This window comes from Palaemon carinicauda, chromosome 6, assembly GCF_036898095.1.
Source record: "Palaemon carinicauda isolate YSFRI2023 chromosome 6, ASM3689809v2, whole genome shotgun sequence".
Taxonomy (NCBI): domain Eukaryota; kingdom Metazoa; phylum Arthropoda; class Malacostraca; order Decapoda; family Palaemonidae; genus Palaemon; species Palaemon carinicauda.
The window spans coordinates 115,792,544-115,812,543 of record NC_090730.1 but is presented as its reverse complement, the minus strand read 5'-3'; the positions used below and the strand labels follow the sequence as shown (position 1 = coordinate 115,812,543).

At 40.1% G+C, this 20,000-nt stretch overlaps 1 protein-coding gene across 3 annotated transcripts in view; it reads left to right on the top strand.

The window, feature by feature from the left end:
* The window catches only part of jbug (filamin-type immunoglobulin domains fbug), a 291,607-nt gene that overhangs the window by 137,804 nt on the left and 133,803 nt on the right, over positions 1 to 20,000 (top strand). For all 3 annotated transcript variants that reach the window (XM_068375344.1, XM_068375343.1, XM_068375342.1), the window contains exons 4-7: positions 12,040 to 12,170; positions 14,981 to 15,194; positions 17,771 to 17,888; positions 19,832 to 20,000. The exon at positions 19,832 to 20,000 is cut by the window's right edge and continues 19 nt beyond it. In XM_068375344.1, coding sequence (XP_068231445.1) covers positions 12,040 to 12,170; positions 14,981 to 15,194; positions 17,771 to 17,888; positions 19,832 to 20,000 — 632 coding nt within the window. The remainder of the gene's footprint in view (positions 1 to 12,039; positions 12,171 to 14,980; positions 15,195 to 17,770; positions 17,889 to 19,831) is intronic.

Below are 20,000 nucleotides of genomic sequence, written 5' to 3'. Positions count from 1 at the left end.
AATATGGATGTCAGTAACGACTTATCATTTGAAGAAATATAAGAAATTAAATATTAGATTTAATAGCTGTATGAACATCTGTGGGAAATTTAGAGTTCGCTACTCATGAGTGTTCTGAAGTTAGTTACCCTTTCATAAATATTCCGTTTCCTGTTTATAATTAAACTGAATTTACAACAGTTAATTATTCATGTCTGGGCGGCCATAAAAGGCTTCGAAAATAACGGCGCGCTGGTAGGCTAAAATGTTATAGGGTCGGTTTGTGGAGCCCCGGATTCTTCATTCCGGATGCTAATGATGGTGTATGTTAAAGAGTCTCTTCTCAAAGATTATTATTATTATTATTATCATTATTATTTGCTAAGCTACAACCCTAGTTGGAAAAGTAGGATGCTATTTATGCCCAGGGGCCCCAACAGGGAAAATAGCCTCGTGAGGAAAAGAAACAAGTAAAAATGAAATATTTAAAGATCAGTAACGACATTAAAATAAATATTTTCTACATAACTATAAAAACAAGAGGAAGGGAAATTAGATAGAATAGTGTGCCCGAGTGTACCCTGAAGCAAGAGAACTCTAGCCCAAGACAGTGGAGGACCATGTTACAGAAGCTATGGCACTACCCAAGACTGGAGAACAATGGTTTAATTTAATTTAGCACTAAACGAAAATTTCGATCCACTGGGTTATGATGTTACATTTAATAGTGTATATATTGAAAGTCACCATTCGTGTTCGTGTGTTTCCCACAGGTGATGCGAGTTATATTAATTAATGAAAAATGCATGTTAGGCTCCGGGAAGTCCATACGTTCAAGCAATATCCCCTACAGTATTTGAAAACGCAACCCCAGATTTTTTTTTTTTTTTTTTTTACATCGGTAGGATTTGCAGATTTTACCCTTCGCAAATTTAGATAGAATCTATTATCAGCTATTTTTATTATTATTTTCCTGGGAGTGTGCGTAATCCTATGCGCTTTTAACCAAGTTGACAATTTACCACCACCCCCCTCCCCCAAAAAAAAATCCATGCTTGAAAAATAAGAAAGGACGTTATTAAGAAAAATTATATATATATATATATATATATATATATATATATATATATATATATATATATATATATATATATATATATATATATATATATATATATATATATATATATATATATATATATATGCATATATATGTGTGTATGTATGTATGTATATATATATATATATATATATATATATATATATATATATATATATATATATATATATATATATATATATATATATATATATATATATATGCATATATACATACATACATATATACACACACACACACATATATATATATATATATATATATATATATATATATATATATATATATATATATGTGTGTGTGTGTGTGTGTGTGTATATATATATATGTATATATATATATATATATATATATATATATATATATATATATATATATATGTATATATATATATATATATATATATATATATATATATATATATATAACGGATTTTGAGCGAAGCGAAAAATCTATTTTTGGGTGAGATAGCCATGTCGTCCTGATGGAAGTTCCTATAGGGTAGCTTCCTAGGGTATATTACAACTACGGCGATATTCCCAGAGAATTTACCTTAAGGTACCAGAATTCTAACTCCTGGAGCGAGTATCCCTCGTGAAAGGGATATCGCGACATATCAGAGGACGTATTCTAGACACGTCACATGGCAATCTACTACCTAAATAGAGATTCGTCTCGTAGGAGGGAGATTGACGAGATACGAATTCGGGAAGAAAAAGGGGGGAGCCGCTCCCAAGGCCTCCCAATCCCCCGATTCGTATGCGTGCCTGGCGCCAATCCTGGCGCCATCTGTATTCCTTGTAGCGTACACGAGGTGCTACAGATACTGTATGTAGGGAGGGGTCCTACAGTCCTTTCTTAGAAAGGCAAGGGCGGGTCCATCAGGACGACATGGCTATCTCACCCAAAAATAGATTTTTCGCTTCGCTCAAAATCTGTTTTTTGGGCTCAAGCCATGTCGTCCTGATGGAAGTGTACCAGAGCATTACTGTATCTGTGGATTCTCAGAACGTGCCGTACTCCCCGGAGATATTTATTCCCGGTCGACTAGACCTAGAGACCTAAGATGTTACCGTTATACATCTTTTCAACTAACTATAAACTATGTTAGAGCTTCCTGCCCCCTACAGGGAAGAGTCCTACTAGACTCTGGAAAGTCTCGAAGAGTACATATATCTATGTATGAATCTCAGGCAAGCTAATATAGTGGCCTCGCCCTATATTAAGTAAAGCATAGTTTGTATAGAACTACTGCGTCAATATATTGACCAGTCATCCGCACAATACTTGTATTGGACAAAGGTTTATATCCGCATAGGAAGAAACTAATAAAACCGCCCTCGTCCCTTTATGGGACGGAGTCCTCCCATTAGGGGACTTACATAAACCAATGCAACATAGCTTGCAAAACAGAACAATTCTATCAGAATTATCCCAGATAAGATACATAGAATTAAATGCTCAATTATACCAATAAATTGACACAGGTGAAAGAGACGCAAGGTTCTCAAGAACAAGTTTATTGACAGATAATAAACAGACAGGTTAACAACAAATATATATATTTATATAAAAGGGGATAACCCAAAACTTTAAGCATAAGTATGATAGTAAACAGAACTTGTTTATCTGAAAGAAAAACCATTAAACACCACTTTAATGAGATACCAAGGTATCAAGTCATAAAAAATCTGTATTACAAATCAATCACATTAGCGTTAGAAACGCTTGGCACACATGTCTGAACTTATGCAAGGTTCACCTTTGAAGGAAGGAACAGTCTATATGGGCACTTGGTGCCCTCATTTTAGTTTGTAGTACAGTATGTACCTACACACTCACCCTGGACTTAATCGTCCCAATTAAGACCACTGTTCCTCGCAGAGTTAAACAGTAGGGTTAACTACACGACCCACTGCTACCACAGATCTCTTAAGTTCCTCTACTTGCTTCGCATAGTGGCGAAAGAACACCCTGGAAGATTTCCAGCCCGTGTATGAACGGAGATGTTCAAAATCCATACATTTAAAGAAATTTAGGGATGAGGCAACTTTCCTCGGATCGTGACCTGCGGGTGTACTGTCAGGATCCGCTCTGCGAATAAAATATGTCATTTTCGCTCTGAGTTGATTCAGAGATAAATTTGAGCCTGATGTTTCTCCCCTGAATAGTTGACTACCCTTGAAGTCTGAAGTTCTACGAAGATAGACCTTTAGGCATTCTACTGGACATAGAGATGCATCTTCTTTCAGAGGGCAGATTCTCCAGGGACCCCACCTGTTGGTGGGTAACTCATTCTTGGCGAGAAACGTAGGATCCGGAAACAGGTTCAGCTCCCCCCCATCCAGGAACTGAACACGACCTGCCTCTCTCGAGAGGGCTACGATCTCACTAACCCTGGCCCCGGACGCGAGTGCAAATAGGAAAATAACTTTTTGCGTTAAATCCTTTAACGCACATTCTTCATTGCTCAACAGGGAGGCGAAATGAAGAACTTTGTCTAAAGACCATGAAATGGGCTTTGGAGGTGCTGAAGGTCTGAGCCTAGCGCAGGCTTTCGGAACTTTATTAAAGATCTCGTTACCTAGGTCGATCTGGAAGGCAAATAAAATGGGTCTCATCAAAGCCGATTTACATACTGAAATCGTGTTAGCTGCCAATCCTTGGCCATGGAGGTGGATGAAGAAAGATAAGCAGAAGTCTGTTGAGATCTCCTGCGGATTCTTTGCCTTTACAAAGGCCACCCACTTTCTCCAAGATGACTCATATTGCCTTCTAGTCGATTTGCACTTGTATTCCTCTAGGAAGTCTATGCTAGCTCTCGAAATCCCGAAACGCTTTCTCACCGCTAGGGCGAGAAAATCATGAGCTGCAGGGTCTGGGTTTTCTGTAATGAAGCGCAGACAGTCGACTTCTGGACTCGCTGGGTCAGAACTGGATGTGGTAGCGGCACGAACTTCATCTGTAGTTCCAACGCCAAGGGGAACCACATACTGTTCGCCCACTTGTGGGCCACTATTGCCGCTACCCCCTTGAAGGATCTCAGTTTGTTGAGGACCCTCAACAGAAGGTTGTGAGGAGGGAACAGATAAATCCTGGACCACCTGTTCCAGTCGAGGGACATTGCGTCCACTGCTTCCGCTAAGGGGTCCTCGTACGGGGACACGTACAGGGGCAACTTCTTGTTGTCTTTCGTCGCAAAGAGGTCTATTTGCAGTTCTGGGACTTGATTCAGAATGAAGGAAAATGATCCTGCGTCTAAGGACCATTCCGACTCTATCGGTGTGAACCTGGATAGAGCGTCCGCTGTCACATTGCGGACTCCTTGAAGGTGAACTGCCGACAGGTACCACTTCTTCTTTTCTGCCAATCGGAAAATGGCTAACATCACTTGGTTGAGAGGTGGTGACCTCGACCCTTGTCGATTCAAGCATCTCACAACCACCTCGCTGTCTGTCACCAATCTTATGTGGATCGAGTGACGCGGGGAGACTTTCTTTAAGGTAAGGAGCACTGCCATAGCTTCTAGAAAGTTTATATGAAAGGTCCTGAATAGCTTGGACCAAGTCCCCTGGACTTTTTTCCGATGAGAGTGACCTCCCCATCCCTCCTTTGAGGCGTCTGAGTGAATCGTCATCGACGGGGGAGGTGGCTGAAGAAGAACCGACTTCTTTAGATGTCTGGCTTGGGACCAAGGTCTGAGAAGAGTACGTAGCCGAGGCGGCACTGGTCTTCTCAGGTCTCTTCGCGCGTTTGATGCATACCTTCTCCAAACTCCGGTTGCATCCTTTAGCTGTGCTCTTAGCACTGGGTCTGTCACTGAAGCAAACTGGAGAGAGCCTAGTACCCTCTCCTGTTCGCGTCTTGATATCCTTTTGGAATCTAGAAGTCTCTTGACAGAGCCCGCTATCTCCTTCCTTTTCTTCATTGGGATGGAGAAACTGTGTGACAAAAGGTCCCAGTGGATTCCCAGCCACTGGAACTTTTGGGATGGAGAAAGTCGAGACTTTTTCTTGTTGATCTTGAAGCCTAGGTACTCTAGGAACTGGATCACCTGACTGGAAGCTTGTAAGCATTCGGTCTCGGATGCTGCCCACACCAGCCAGTCGTCCAGGTAGGCTACTACCTGAATTCCCTTTAGGCGTAATTGTTTGAGAGCTGCGCTCGCAAGCTTCGTGAAAATCCTTGGGGCTATGTTTAGCCCGAATGGCATGGCTCTGAAGGCGTACAGTTTCCGTTGTAGCCTGAACCCTAGGTAGGGGGAGAGTCGACGGCTGATTGGGATGTGCCAATAGGCGTCTGACAAGTCTATAGAGACTGAGTATGCCCTCTTGGGCAGTAAGGTCCTTATGTGTTGCAGTGTTAGCATCTTGAATTTGCAATTCACTATGAACTTGTTGAGTGGTGACAAGTCCAGAATGACTCTGAGCTTTTCCGAGTCTTTCTTGGGAACACAAAACAGCCTCCCTTGGAATTTGATGGACTTCACCTTTCGGATCACATTTTTCTCCAACAGTTCTTGAACGTACTCCTCCAAAATGGGGGTGGAGTGTTGGAAAAACCGAAGGCATGGGGGTGGAGTGCTGTACCAGCTCCAACCCAGTCCATTCTTGAGTAGGCTTTGGGCCCAGGGATCGAAGGTCCAGCGATCCCAAAATTTCATTAGTCTCCCTCCTACCGGTATCGTTTCACTTGGACTGCCGTCCTGAGGTCTTGCCTCCCTGACCACGACCACCTCTGAATCCCCTTCCCCTTGAGGGGCGCCTAGACGAGCCTCTGGCTGCTCCTCTAGGCTTTGCACGAAAGGAAGAAGACTGTCCTTCGAACGTTGGGGTGAATGTGGTTGACTGACCTGGCACAGCCTGGGGTACCCACTGAAAAGTAGTCGGGGTTTGTGCCACCATCTGGGGCACTGGAGGCAAAGGCAATTGCAGTTGCTGTTGCTGTCTATAAGGCTTGGCTGGCCGAGACGGTAGCCTAGTCCTCATATTCTTCCTCTTTGGTTGAGGACCCTCATCCGGGGAAGATTTTCTTTTGATAGCCAGGCCCCACTTCTGGAGAAGGTTTCTATTCTCCACGGCGGCCTTATCAACAACCTCTTTGACCACATCGGTAGGGAAAAGGTCTTTTCCCCAAATGTTGGAGGATATTAACTTCCTTGGCTCGTGTCTCACCGAAGCCCCGGTGAACACGAACTCCCTGCAAGCTCTCCTTGCCTTGACGAAGCCATAAAGGTCCTTCGTCACTGTGGCTAGGTGAGACTTAGCCACAACCATGAACATTTCATGGACCTTAGGGTCACTTGCCATCGTCTCAAGAGTAGTCTGATGAGACATTGAGGCAGCCAGTCTTTCTTTTGTCTCGAACTCTCTTCGTAAAAGAAATTCGGACAACTTGGGGAGGTCCTCGCCGAATTGCCGTCCGGCAATATCAGCCTCCAACTTTCCCACTGAGAATGTCAGATGGACATCCTTCCAGTCCTTGTGGTCCATAGGCAGAGCCAGCGACAAGGGTTTACACTCCTCCAGGGAGGGGCAAGGCTTGCCGGCCTCGATTGCCTTTAGGACAGCCGCAAACCCTTTTTGTAAAAAGGGGAAGGCTCTATCAGAAGAGGACACAAAAGAAGGGAGCTTCTTGCTCAATGCTGCTACCTTCGAATTCGAGAAGCCCCTCTCTTTCATCGAGGATGAAAGTAGGGCTTGAGCCTTAGCATGGTCCATAATAATGACCTCTTTCGGCTCTGTCTCCTCCCTTGAAGCTGGTTCTTTTCTCAGCCGGACATAGCAGTCCGGATATGATGCCTTGCTGGGCCAGAATTCTACCTCCTCTAGGAGAACTGAACCCAGCTTATCCGAAATGACGATCTTACCAGTCGTCATTGGCATGTGCTCAGCATACCTCCATGGGTTAGCATCTGAGCATATGGGAAGGTCTTTCACATTGAGCCTTTTCCGGGGCCCATGTGATTCTGCTAGGGACTGCATACGCAGTTCCATTGCAGCCGCCTTCTCCTGATTCTCCTTCTGCATTTGTTGGATCATTCCAACAATCGAAGAGAGGGCCTGTCCCAGTTCTACTGGGAGACCAGCGGATGTTGAGGGGATGGGCTCCGGCATCTGAACCGGAGTAGCCGACACCTCGTCGACCCCATCCTCTGCGACATCCGGGGTTTGAACTTGATCCTGACCTTCTGCCAGGAGGTCTTCTTCCAAACCTTCGTCCACATCAGACATCCTGTCACACAACTGGATGTCTTGCATCGCATCTGCGACTTCCTCGTCCACCTGGACTAGGTCTTGGGGGATCTCCTCTTGAGGCTGGGGAATCACTGCTTCAGCTGATGCCTGGGGAAAAAGATACGCCCTCATCTTCTCACTAGGAAGATAAGGGCCAGAGGTGTTCTTCTTGAAGCCCCTTACCCAAGTACGGAGCTTTTCCCTAGCTATATCCCTTGATTCCGTCGTTCTAGGGGAATCAAAAGCCTCAGTAATCAGGTTAGTGCATACAGTACATACCTGAGGGTCCCAATACTGGAGATCATCCTTGGAGACAGCGCATGCTGCGTGTCTCCTACAACACTCATGTCCGCAGAGGTTCCTGCTACGGACATTGCAGAAAACATTTCCGCACTTCGGAGGGTCCTCCTGTAAAGAGAAAAAATTTCCATGAGTATCAAGTGAACTATGTATCACTGTATATGCATAGTATAGCATAACAATTCATAAAGGAAAGACACACACTTGTGTTTCCCTCACAACCCATTGTTGCAGCTTTCCAGATAATAAAATCAAAATTGGTTTATCTCTACTAGAGTAACCAATGCAAGGTTTCCAGAGGAAACAGGTGGAGCTCACACCTAGGCAATGATTTTAAAATCCTGGATAATAGACGGGGAAGACTCTGCTTCCTGTCTGAGGGCAACAGCAAAGGGCTGTGCAAGAAAACACAATAGTGTTAGAAGATACAGTGCTGTACCTAAACTTTTACTATAGTTTTCTTCTTACTGTATATGCTATACAGAAGAATACTAGTACAGTATAGGAGGATGTGTGCCGGCCTGCCTTTGCCGGCCGGCACACACCACAATTAGCTTTAAAGTATACTACTTAACAGCTATAGGGCGGCAGCCTTCTGGTTCAAATGCCTGTGCCGGCGGCAGTAGCTGCCGGCCAGCAACAGCCAGTGTTGGCCGGCAATGACTGCCGGCCAGTAACTACACAAGGTAGTACCTAGCTGCCGGCCACACTCTTGGTGACCGGCAGACAAGGACTGACATAAGCCGGCCGGCAAAGGTACAAGACCGATGCCAGCCGGCAGCAAAAGAACCAGAAGACTACACCTGCCCGGCTGTCTGCCTCATAGGCCGGCAGCCGGGACAGGTACAGCACTAGAAGAAAATAGAATGGATGCCGGGATAAGAGTGTACACGACCCCCCAAGCCCGGCAACCGAAAGAGTGCATATAAGGAAGGGGAGAAACTTAATTCAGGCTTCCTTGACCAATGCCGTCCGGCTCTGTCGGCAGGCATGGATGAGGGACCAAGAGAGGTCCGGGCAGCACTCGAAAACATAAGACCCTTGCCGGCCAGCATCTCAGCCGGCCGGCAATGGCCTTAGTCAATTCCACATCCCAACCTATACTAGGTCCAGAAGTAGAATGACGTACAGTACAGTAATACCCCTGCCGGCCAGCTCTGCCGGCCGGCAAGGTACAGTACAGTAATGGCAAGGCCATTACGGAGATAGAGGGGGAAGGGACAAAAGGGTCCTGCCAACCTTGCTTTAGTGACAGATCACCCGCAGCCAAGAACTCTGTCTTAGCCTAAGGGAGATCTAAGGGAAAGGGCCAGCAATACTTGCCAGCTTCCAAAGCACCAAAGCAAGGAAGGCGTTGCTATTCCCGAGGGAAGATTTTATCCTCCCCAAGAACAGCAACAGGACTTTAGTCTGGTCGATCACAAAAGGAGGAATCATACTACAGAAACCTTCGATAGTGACCTAAGGGAGCTAAGCTCCCTTTATAAGTGTTAGGTCAGCGAGGGGAACTCTGCCCCAAGCCAGACAACACGGACCAGACTAAAAAACTCTGTTGTTCTGTCCCTCTTTGAACCAGACTTTGCTGGAACAGGAAGGTACAGTAACACCCTAGTATAGTTTTATCGAAAATAAATTCGGAAAAACCACTTAGGGATAAGCCCAAGGCTTAAACAGAGGGAAAGGGATTGCATACCTTCTCCGAAGAAAAGAAAGCAACCGGGGAGAATAATAAAGTATACTAAGGCTCCATAAGCAATTAACCTAGGCACTAAGAGAATCGATTACCTAATTCACCGAAACTCTCACGTATACAATCTTGGAAATATTCCACACAGTCTAAAATGTATAAAATATAGCCTAAAGCTTTAATAAACTTTTAATTACACTCGGAAAAACCAAAATCATGCATTAAGTACTAGGACCAAACGACTAGGCTACATGGCCTAGCGTAGGCCAGAATGGCGAATACTTCGCCAAATAATACTAAGCACGAAAGGAAATCCTATGTAAAGCTAAATAGCTAAAATTTATTAAGCAAAACAACCAGGAATGTCACTCTGACTAACTAATTTATACCTAGCGAGTGACAGTGTCCAGGACACCTCTGGTAGGCTACGGCTCTTGTATCAAAGATTAATCCTATTAATCACTCAAAATTTTACCAAGAGCCTACATTTATACATAACAGACACTATACTCAACTTATCCGAGGCCAACGAAGACGGAGAAGCCATGAAAAGCTGAATAAATCCAAGATTTGCGAGAAAAACAGGAAAAAACACCGAGTTGTTAAGCTACGCAAAAAGGAATACAGATGGCGCCAGGATTGGCGCCAGGCACGCATACGAATCGGGGGATTGGGAGGCCTTGGGAGCGGCTCCCCCCTTTTTCTTCCCGAATTCGTATCTCGTCAATCTCCCTCCTACGAGACGAATCTCTATTTAGGTAGTAGATTGCCATGTGACGTGTCTAGAATACGTCCTCTGATATGTCGCGATATCCCTTTCACGAGGGATACTCGCTCCAGGAGTTAGAATTCTGGTACCTTAAGGTAAATTCTCTGGGAATATCGCCGTAGTTGTAATATACCCTAGGAAGCTACCCTATAGGAACTTCCATCAGGACGACATGGCTTGAGCCCAAAAATATATATATACATATATATATTAGTGTACTCGACCCGTCAAAAAGACGGCTAAATATTTTAGATAAAAATGCATACACGCGCATACGTACCCACTTTCGCTAGCTAATGAGCAGGCCTACTCCCTCCCCCCTACGCGAGGATGGGGAAGAACTGAACATGACCGAAAAGAAATACAGACGCGTGCACGCACACACACACACACACACACACACACACACACACACACATATATATATATATATATATATATATATATATATATATATATATATGATGTGTGTAACTGGGCGTGTTTATAAAAAAAATAGTGATTAACTAGAATCGATAAAAAGCATAAACAAACATAGCACTAAATAACCAGTTTTACAGTCTGTAATTATTGGTTGATAGAAATAGGTTAATTATAATGAAAGGAAAATTGTTTGAATGTACTCTGATATCCCTAACAAGGGACCTCAAATAATTGAGACTTGATGGTAGAAGGTTGGCCAGGACACCAGCCACCCGTTGAGATAATACCGCTAGAGAGTTATGGGATCCTTTGACTGGCCAGACAGTAGGCTTACTACATTGGATCCTTCTCCCTGGTTACGGTTCATTTTCCATTTGCGTACACACACATCCAATAGTCTGGCTTATTCTTTACATGTGCTCCTCTGACCTCATACACCTAACAGCACTGAAATTACCAAACAATTCTTCTTCATCGAACGGGTTACTGCACTGTAATTGTTCAGTGGCCACTTTCCTCTTGGTAAGGGTAGAGGAGACTCTTTAGCTATGCTAAGCAACTCTTTTAGGAGAAGGACACTCCAAAGTCAAACCATTGTTCTCTAGTCTTGGGTAGTGCCATAGCCTCTGTACCATGGCCTTCCACTGTCTTGATTGGAGTTCTCTTGCTTGAGGGTATACTCGAGCACACATTTCTATCTTATTCCTCTTCCTCTTGTTTTGTTAAAGTTTTTATATATTATATAAGAGGTATTATTGTAATGTTGTTACTCTTCTTGAAATATTAAATTTTTCCTTGTTTCCTTTCCTCACGCTTAATGATATTGATTATATAGCCATTTCCCTGCGTTAGGTAAGACAAAAGGCTGTGCTGTAATGGAGACACAGGGAAGGTCTTTACCGAGAGTCTTAGAATATTTTATCATATTGAAAACACAGAAATCTGAATACTATTTTATCACTAAGCCCTTATACTATTGAGGTTGGTTTTGGTTCGAAGTTAGATTTAAGTGTTGGCCATTAGTGACCTTATCATATGTTATTTTTACGATTTATTTGAAAATACTTCATAATTGAAAAGTATGGTCCCACCATGAAGATATGTACGCACTGAATAATGGATATTTAATTGGGATCCAAGTAAGGCAGAAAATCTTTCAGAGCTATTCAGATTATCAGGGCCATTCTAGTTTTTCTACGAAAATCGGGAATATTTTATCTTTCATCCATTCAACTGTTGGAATAATGGCATTATGATATGGATGAGAGGCAAGAATTTTGATCGAAAGCTTACTATGTTCGTCCTGTACACTGGCAGTGGATAGGAGACTGGGGCAGACCCAATTGCTCTATATTTCGTAAAGGGTAGGGGATCATTATGACTCATAATGTTAATCTATAAAAAATATTCCATCAAAAATATTCAATATACCCATATTTATGTGTTTCATTTGTTATAATTATTCTAGAATGCAATCGATATTTTTAAAATGAAGTAAAAATTGCATTTTCATTGTTGTTTTCAGGCAGTGTTACCAGATTGTCGGGTGCATAATTTCACGTCAGACTGGAATAGCGGTGTGTACTTGAGTGCCCTTCTCGAATACTGCAAACCTGGATTGTACTCCAACTGGAAGAATCTCAACCCGAGGAATGCGTAAGTACTCATACTGCTTATTCATTTAATTATAAAACATGGTTAACTTCTGTATATATCAACATTTGTGAATGTTATTTCATACTCCCCGATGAGTATATAGTTAATTATCCAATAAGTGTGACTACAGACTCCATCAGCATTCAACGCCCAAGGCCCATTCTAGAATGGAAAAGCTTCGGTGGGACCATTAGATGAGATACATATAAATTTAGAATTGTGTATTTTATCACGATAATTACGTATGAAATTATGCATTTTGTAGGACTATATTTCTTAAATTATATTGTAACAGCAAAAGGAGAATTGCCTTTTTGTATAGAATGCAATTTTGTACACATCTACAAAATCATAAGTGCAGGTGGGTGATGAAAGAAATTATACTTGTAGTCTAATAAACATATATCAATGTAAACATTATATATATATATATATATATATATATATATATATATATATATATATATATATATATATATATATATATATATATATATATATATATATATATATTCAAATAAGCCATATATATTTTGATATATTAATGTCTGGATTCTCTTAACGACCTCGGGATCAGAGCCCCAGGCGAAATCTCACAAAGACAAGAGCTTGGCTCCGGCCGGGAATCGAACCCTGGTCGGCAAGCTTATATAGACAGTGACTAACCCATTCGGCCACGAAGGGTTAGTCACTGTCTATATAAGCTTGCCGACCAGGGTTCGATTCCCGGCCGGAGCCAAGCTCTTGTCTTTGTGAGATTTCGCCTGGGGCTCTGATCCCGAGGTCGTTAAGAGAATCCAGACATTAATATATCAAAATATATATGGCTTATTTGAATATGAAAAACACGTAAAAATGTGCAAAATTTATCATATATATATATATATATATATATATATATATATATATATATATATGTGTGTGTGTGTGTGTGTGTGTATATATATATATAAATATATATATATATATATATATAAATATATATATATATATATATAAATATATATATATATATCTAAATATATATATATATATATATATATATATATATATATATATATATATATATATATATATATATATATATATATATATATATATATATATATATATATATATATATATATACAGTCAGCGCGGGTCGGTCTGTCCGGGCAGCATCCGCCGTGCATTCATTTTGGTCCCCCCCCCATATCTACACTAATACACAATATAAATCAATAAAAAATTAATTGAACACTCACCAATATCCCTGCTACTTGTCTATAGGGTAGCCTTTCCTCTTCTTGACCTCCAAAAGTCGTTGAGGAACACTATCGGCGAGGTTTTGTAATATTTCGGCAGGTATTTCTGCCCACACCTTATGGAGCGCCGCCTCGAGAAGTGTCACGTTTGTCGTCACTTCTTTACGAGGGCGGGCTTTAACTATCGCCCAAAGGTTCTCAATGGGCAAAATATCAGGACTTTGACCTGGCCAATCAGGAATATAGTTCACTTCGCTATTTTCCAGCCACTTTTTCACTTTTTTAGCCGTATGGCAAGGGGCACCGTCCTGCTGAAAAATTGCAGCTCCTGTAGCCGCAAAACAATCCACTAAATTGTCTTTTAAAATCTTCAAATAGCGGTCAGCATTAACCGTTATGCCTTTAGGCAAAACAACAAGGCTTGGGGCACCACCGTAGGCAAACGAACCCCAGACCATAAGCGATGCTGGGTGCTTAATTGTCTTGGCCGTGAGATTAGGCTAAAGAGGATCTGACCCCCTTCGCCGCCACACTTTTTTCCCGGTCGTCTCACTCACACAAAAGGTCGCTTTGTCACTCCACAAGACACTTCGCCACTGCTCCAAGGTCCAATCCTTGTAATTCTTGGCAAAAGCAACCCTCCTCTGCCTTTGTTTCAAAGTTAAAGCGGGCTTCTTTCTCGCGATCACTTTCTCGAAGTCGAGGCGCTTCGACAGGTTTTCCTGAATCATACGAACACTGACGTCGCTCAACAATTTAGGGTTCTGTTCTTTCAGTTGCTTAGCCGTTAATGTTGGATTTTTTTCTAGGCTTCGCTTTAATATAATTAAAGTACGATCAGGAATCTTCTGGGGAGGGGAACCAGCCTGGGAGTGAGAAGGGATCTCGGCGCTACCTCCTGCCTTGTACTTCGCCACCAAGCGCCTCACTGTCCTCTCGTTCACGCCAGTATTCTTCACTATTTCCTTCGTTTGCAGACCTAAATTATGACAGGTTATCACTCTAACAATGTCACCATGACTTGTACGGGGTCTAGACATCACGGGGGGGGGGGGGGGTTTGATACACAAAAATGCCACGCGAACACGCAAAAGAAAGATTGCAACTCAGCCCTCTCAACCTGACACAACCTCACTCCACGACTACAGGAAACACACTGGCTAGCTTCCACCTACGCAGATATGTAGATGCCAACTTGTATAAAAAGATGCCAATCAGTCAATTTGTCCCAGTCGAGTTTTTCCCCGATAAACCCCATGCCTCCGATTTGCACGGAACGCTGTGTCCGGCCCACTACCCGGACACAGCGATCCGCGCTGACTGTATATATATATATATATATATATATATATATATATATATATATATATATATATATATATATATATATATATATATATATATATATATATATATATATATATATATGTATATATATATATATATAATATATATACTAACTACTTTATTTATTAATTTTTGTACGTTCCAACCACTATCATCTCCTTACAAACGTGGAATACAACACCATTAACAAAAAGTATCTCAATTTCCTTTCGATTTCAGAGTTGACAACTGCAAGAACGCCATGGAGATCGCCAAGGCCGAGTTTAACATCCCGATGTTGCTGGAGCCCGAGATCCTATCCTCTCCCTATCTGGACGAGCTGTCGGGCATGACCTACCTCTCCTACTTCATGAAGGAGGGAGGTCCTGGCTACAAAGCCACTCTCGAGTGGGTCAGACGCCAACTGCCGGACAGCAATGTCAAAAATTTTACGGTGAGTGAAATCTGGAAGAGAATCTAATTGTTAAGGAATAGATTTCGACTGGCGATACACGATACATTAATATAATCATTTGATTGTTCATGATTTTTTTTTTGTCTTTCCGTATCCTTGTTTCTTTCATCTTCATTACCATTTATATATATATATATATATATATATATATATATATATATATATATATATATATATATATATATATATATAGTGTGTATGTATATCAGGGGTGGATCAAATACAATTGTATTTGTATTTGAATTGTATTTAAATACAATTTTAATGTATTTGTATTTATATTTGTATTTTAGCATCCAGAGAAAAAGTATTTTGTATTTGTATTTGTATCATGGCACCCAGAAAAATAAGTATTTTGTATACGTATTTATATTTGATATTTCGAGCCAAAATCATTTGAGGACAGAGAGAGAGAGAGAGAGAGAGAGAGAGAGAGAGAGAGAGAGGGGGGGGGAGAGAAAAGTCAACAACCATGGTTTACGATACCATGACGGGTCATTTACATGTCGCGTACGATTACACGTCGCGTTCCTGTACAACCATCCCTGCCCCACCCACTACCATGATGGTAGTTGGACTGAGATAGCACTACCGTTCCAGTTACACTCGCTGTCGCTGGTGCACCGGATCGGTCCAGTTGCTTTGCACACACACACAACTACTCTGCAAACGAGATGCCTTCAATGATCCCTGTGTCAGAAACAGTGCAATTGCAACTGTGATACACAACTGCTGTAGTATTGTAGCTGCAGTACGTCGATCTAGTGTGGAAGCACCATTCTTGGAAAAGATTGGGGTTTCACTGCAGGCTGCCAATGCTACTAGATGGAACTCTCAACTGACTATGCTTAAGACAATTCTCAAAGATGTCAATGGTGTCAACTCAGCTATTCGTCTCCTAGGATCATGCAAGACCGTAGAAGAATTGAAGGGAATGGAAATAGCAATGCTAAAAGAAGTGATAAAAGTTTTGGAACCGTTTCAAGAGGCGACATCACAAGTGGAAGGAGAAAACATGGTGACACTTTCTTGCGTTGCACCAATTGTATATGGCCGTGAGCACAGCCTCAAACTATTCATTGAAAGTAAACCAATCTACTGTTAAAAATTAGCTAATGCACTACAGTCTTTTATCCAAAAAAGGTTGCAACCGTTTCTTGAAAAGACTGACGTCATTGCCGCAGCTGTCATGGACCCCAGGTATAAGCTGGCATGGCTGCCATGTGAGGAAATAATAAAGGAAAAGATTTCCAAGATTGTGGACCTAATTATTTCAGAGTCAACTCAGTCATCTTTGAAGAACACAATTCCAGAGAGGGAGCCTTTTATCACCATAAGCACCAATCAAGACAAGGCTGACATGAGTGCAAAACGCTCTCGTCTTTTTGCCTACATGCCACCAGCTGGGAAAATAAATGTAAGTGCATCAACAAGCGACACTACAGTGGTAAAGGCAAAACTTGAGTTGTACCTAGAAGAAGGTGTTCTGGCTTTTGACGTGAACCCACTGAGGTACTGGCGTGAAAACAAGATCTTCAGCATTTTGAACCCTTTTGTAAGAAATATTCCAGGGTGCTGTGCCACGTCGGCACCATCTGAAAGTCTTTAGTAAGGCCGGTAATTTTTACACTCCTGAGCGAGCAAAACTTGGCCCGGAAACCTTCCGGGCATTAATGATTATTAAATGCAATTATGATATATAGAATACAGATATAAACTTGTGTGAAAAAGTGTTATATAGTTTGCATATTTTCAGGAGGATTTCTTATTAGTAGCTTTGAAATCTGAAATAAGAGTACTTATATTTTCATTTGTATTTTCTGAACCAGTGATTTATTATTATTTGTATTTTTAGATTTAGGAAGAAAAGTATTTGTATTTGTATTTGTATTTCTAGATTTAGGAATAAAAGTATTTGTATTTGTATTTTTGGCTTCCGAAACAAAAGTATTTGTATTTGTATTTTGTATTTCTGGAATCCCAAACGAAAGTATTTGTATTTGTATTTCAATTGTAAAAAGTCAGTATTTGATCCAACCCTGTTATTGTATATATATATATATATATATGTGTGTGTGTGTATGTATATATATATATATATATATATATATATATATATATATATATATATATATATATATATATATATATACACATACATACATACATACATACATATTATCCTTGTTCATTTCATCATCATTACCACATATATACTGTATATATATACATATATATATATATATATATATATATATATATATATATATATATATATATATATATATATATATATGTGTGTGTGTGTGTGTGTGTGTGTGTGTATATGTATGTGTGTGTGATTGTGTGTGAGTGTGTGTGTGTGTGTATGTGAGAGAGAGAGATAATGATAATGAAATTTCATTCACAGGCTAACCATATTTTGTATTTTTCTCTTTTTATGATTTTATTAAATTAATTATTCCATTTCTTTCTTCGGGTCTGATCTGTCAGTTACATTGGCTTATTCTTTTAAAAAAGTGTCTGTATAATGAATGGATATCTTCATTTTTCAGACCGACTGGAACGATGGTATGAATTTAACTACTTTGGTCAAGCAACTGGGAGGTCCTGTTCCTGGCTACAAAAAGTTGACACCAGCTCCACAAAATTGGGAATCCAACCTCGTATTAGGTCAGTTTCATTATTATTATTATTATTATTATTATTATTATTATTATTATTATTATTATTATTATTATTATTATTATTATTATTATTATTATTATTATTATTAACCATTTTTCTTCATAATAGGAAAGAAAAATATTTGCTAAAGTGGCATTTTTCAATGACATTAAAAATACCCCCATAAGTGTGGAAAACTATATTCTAGGTCTAGATATAACTTTCCTATATACAAATGTACCGGTTCAGGAAATTATTAATATAATTACAAATCTCATTTATGACAATAACGACAACTTCAGGGGTTTGAATGAAAATTATTTTAAAAAGATGTTAGATTTAACCGTTAATTACACCTATTTTGTATTTAATGGAATTATTATTATTATTGTTATTATTATTATTATTATTATTATTATTATTATTATTATTATTATTATTATTATTATTATTAATTTAGAGCTGGTTATTGGTTACTAAATGTAAAAGTCCTCGACAGACGTCATTTGATTTACGACTCTGTAACCTGTAATAGGAGGTACTATGTCTTGATAATGTCATATAGGCTTACTGTAGTTAATAGAAGTCTTTGTCATAGTACAGCAGCCATTTCCATACTACAATTAATGACAAGAACCACACAGATGTTTGTGACGTTATAGGTAAAAGTCCATGTTTCAAGTGAATGTGAGTTAGGGGACATTACAAGAGATTGCCTCAGGTATGAATTTGTAAACTGTTTTGGTCAAAGCTATATTTGGTTGAACTACATTTATTTTGCCGTCCAGGTATTCATATTCGTAAGATTTTAGTTTATCTTGAATGAAACTTTACGAAATATGTAAGAAATAACGCGTAGTTATTTACACCATTTAGATCTTTTGTCGAGAATCATTAAATATTGAATGATATGATACTAGATTTTAACAGAAAACTAATGGTCATAAGTAACAAAGATGAATAAGGGAATAATCGTAATTGATTTGTTGATCAATAATAAAAGCAAAGGATTATCATATTAGAAGAAGAGAGAATCTCGAATAAAATAACACAAATAATATATTTAGTAGTGACGGATTGGTCTTTTGAGGTGAAATTATGATGCACATTGCAGAGAAAGTTGAAAAAAGATTGATCATTAGGTTGCTCTAATTTGGTGACTAGACGACTACGGCCATGGTTTCATTTGCAAGGGATTTAGAAAAAATTATATTGATAAAATAAAGAAGGCAGTCATTCAGTTCGGGGAAGATCTTTCAATAGTTCACTGCTTATATTGACTACCTAACATAGCTCTAAAAAGGAAGGGAAATCTTCTTGAAGGTTCAACTGATTTTCTATAGGGAGCAAATGCAAATCAGTCTTGAACAAGTGTACTGACAGAATCTGCATTGTCTGAATCATTAAACGGTGTCTATTTTCACAACAAACGCTATTAGAACCTATAGTCCATTTCTTTTAACGAAGCATATTTGCGCAGACTTGCTGGGGTGCCCTTTCAGGTGGGAAAAGTTTCCTGATCGCTGATTGGTTGGACAAGATAATTCTAACCAATCAGCGATCAGGAAACTTTTCCGAGCTAAAAGGGCACCCCTGCGAGTCGGTGCAAATATGCCTCGATAAAAGAAATGGACTATAGTAAATGTATTAAGATTAAGAACTCCGCCTTGGCAGGTAGAGAACGGGGACATAGCGAAAATTTATTTTTGAAATATCTTAAGAGAAGGAAAATATGACATTCTATAATGATAGGTAATGGAAGAAAGGTTGAGTAGATTACGTATGTCTGAAAGAGCCAATTTAAAGCATTGCCATGGGCCGTGACAAAGTATTGTCATAGTGTGTATTGCACTGGCCAGTTGTAGAAGATTTCTGCTAAATATAATAGGAGGCTTACCTCAACTATTATTAGGGTATATTAACCATTACTTCGTAATCTATTTTCTCAGGTATCGATGGAGGTAAAAAATTAGGTGTGGAACCCATTCTGACTGCCGCTGACATGGCTCGTCCAGACGTGGAGTCTTTGGGCAACATGGGCTATATTGCATATTTCCAGTGGGTACGACCTAGAGAGTGCCCCTCCGACGCCATTGCCATCAACTGCAATTTAGATAA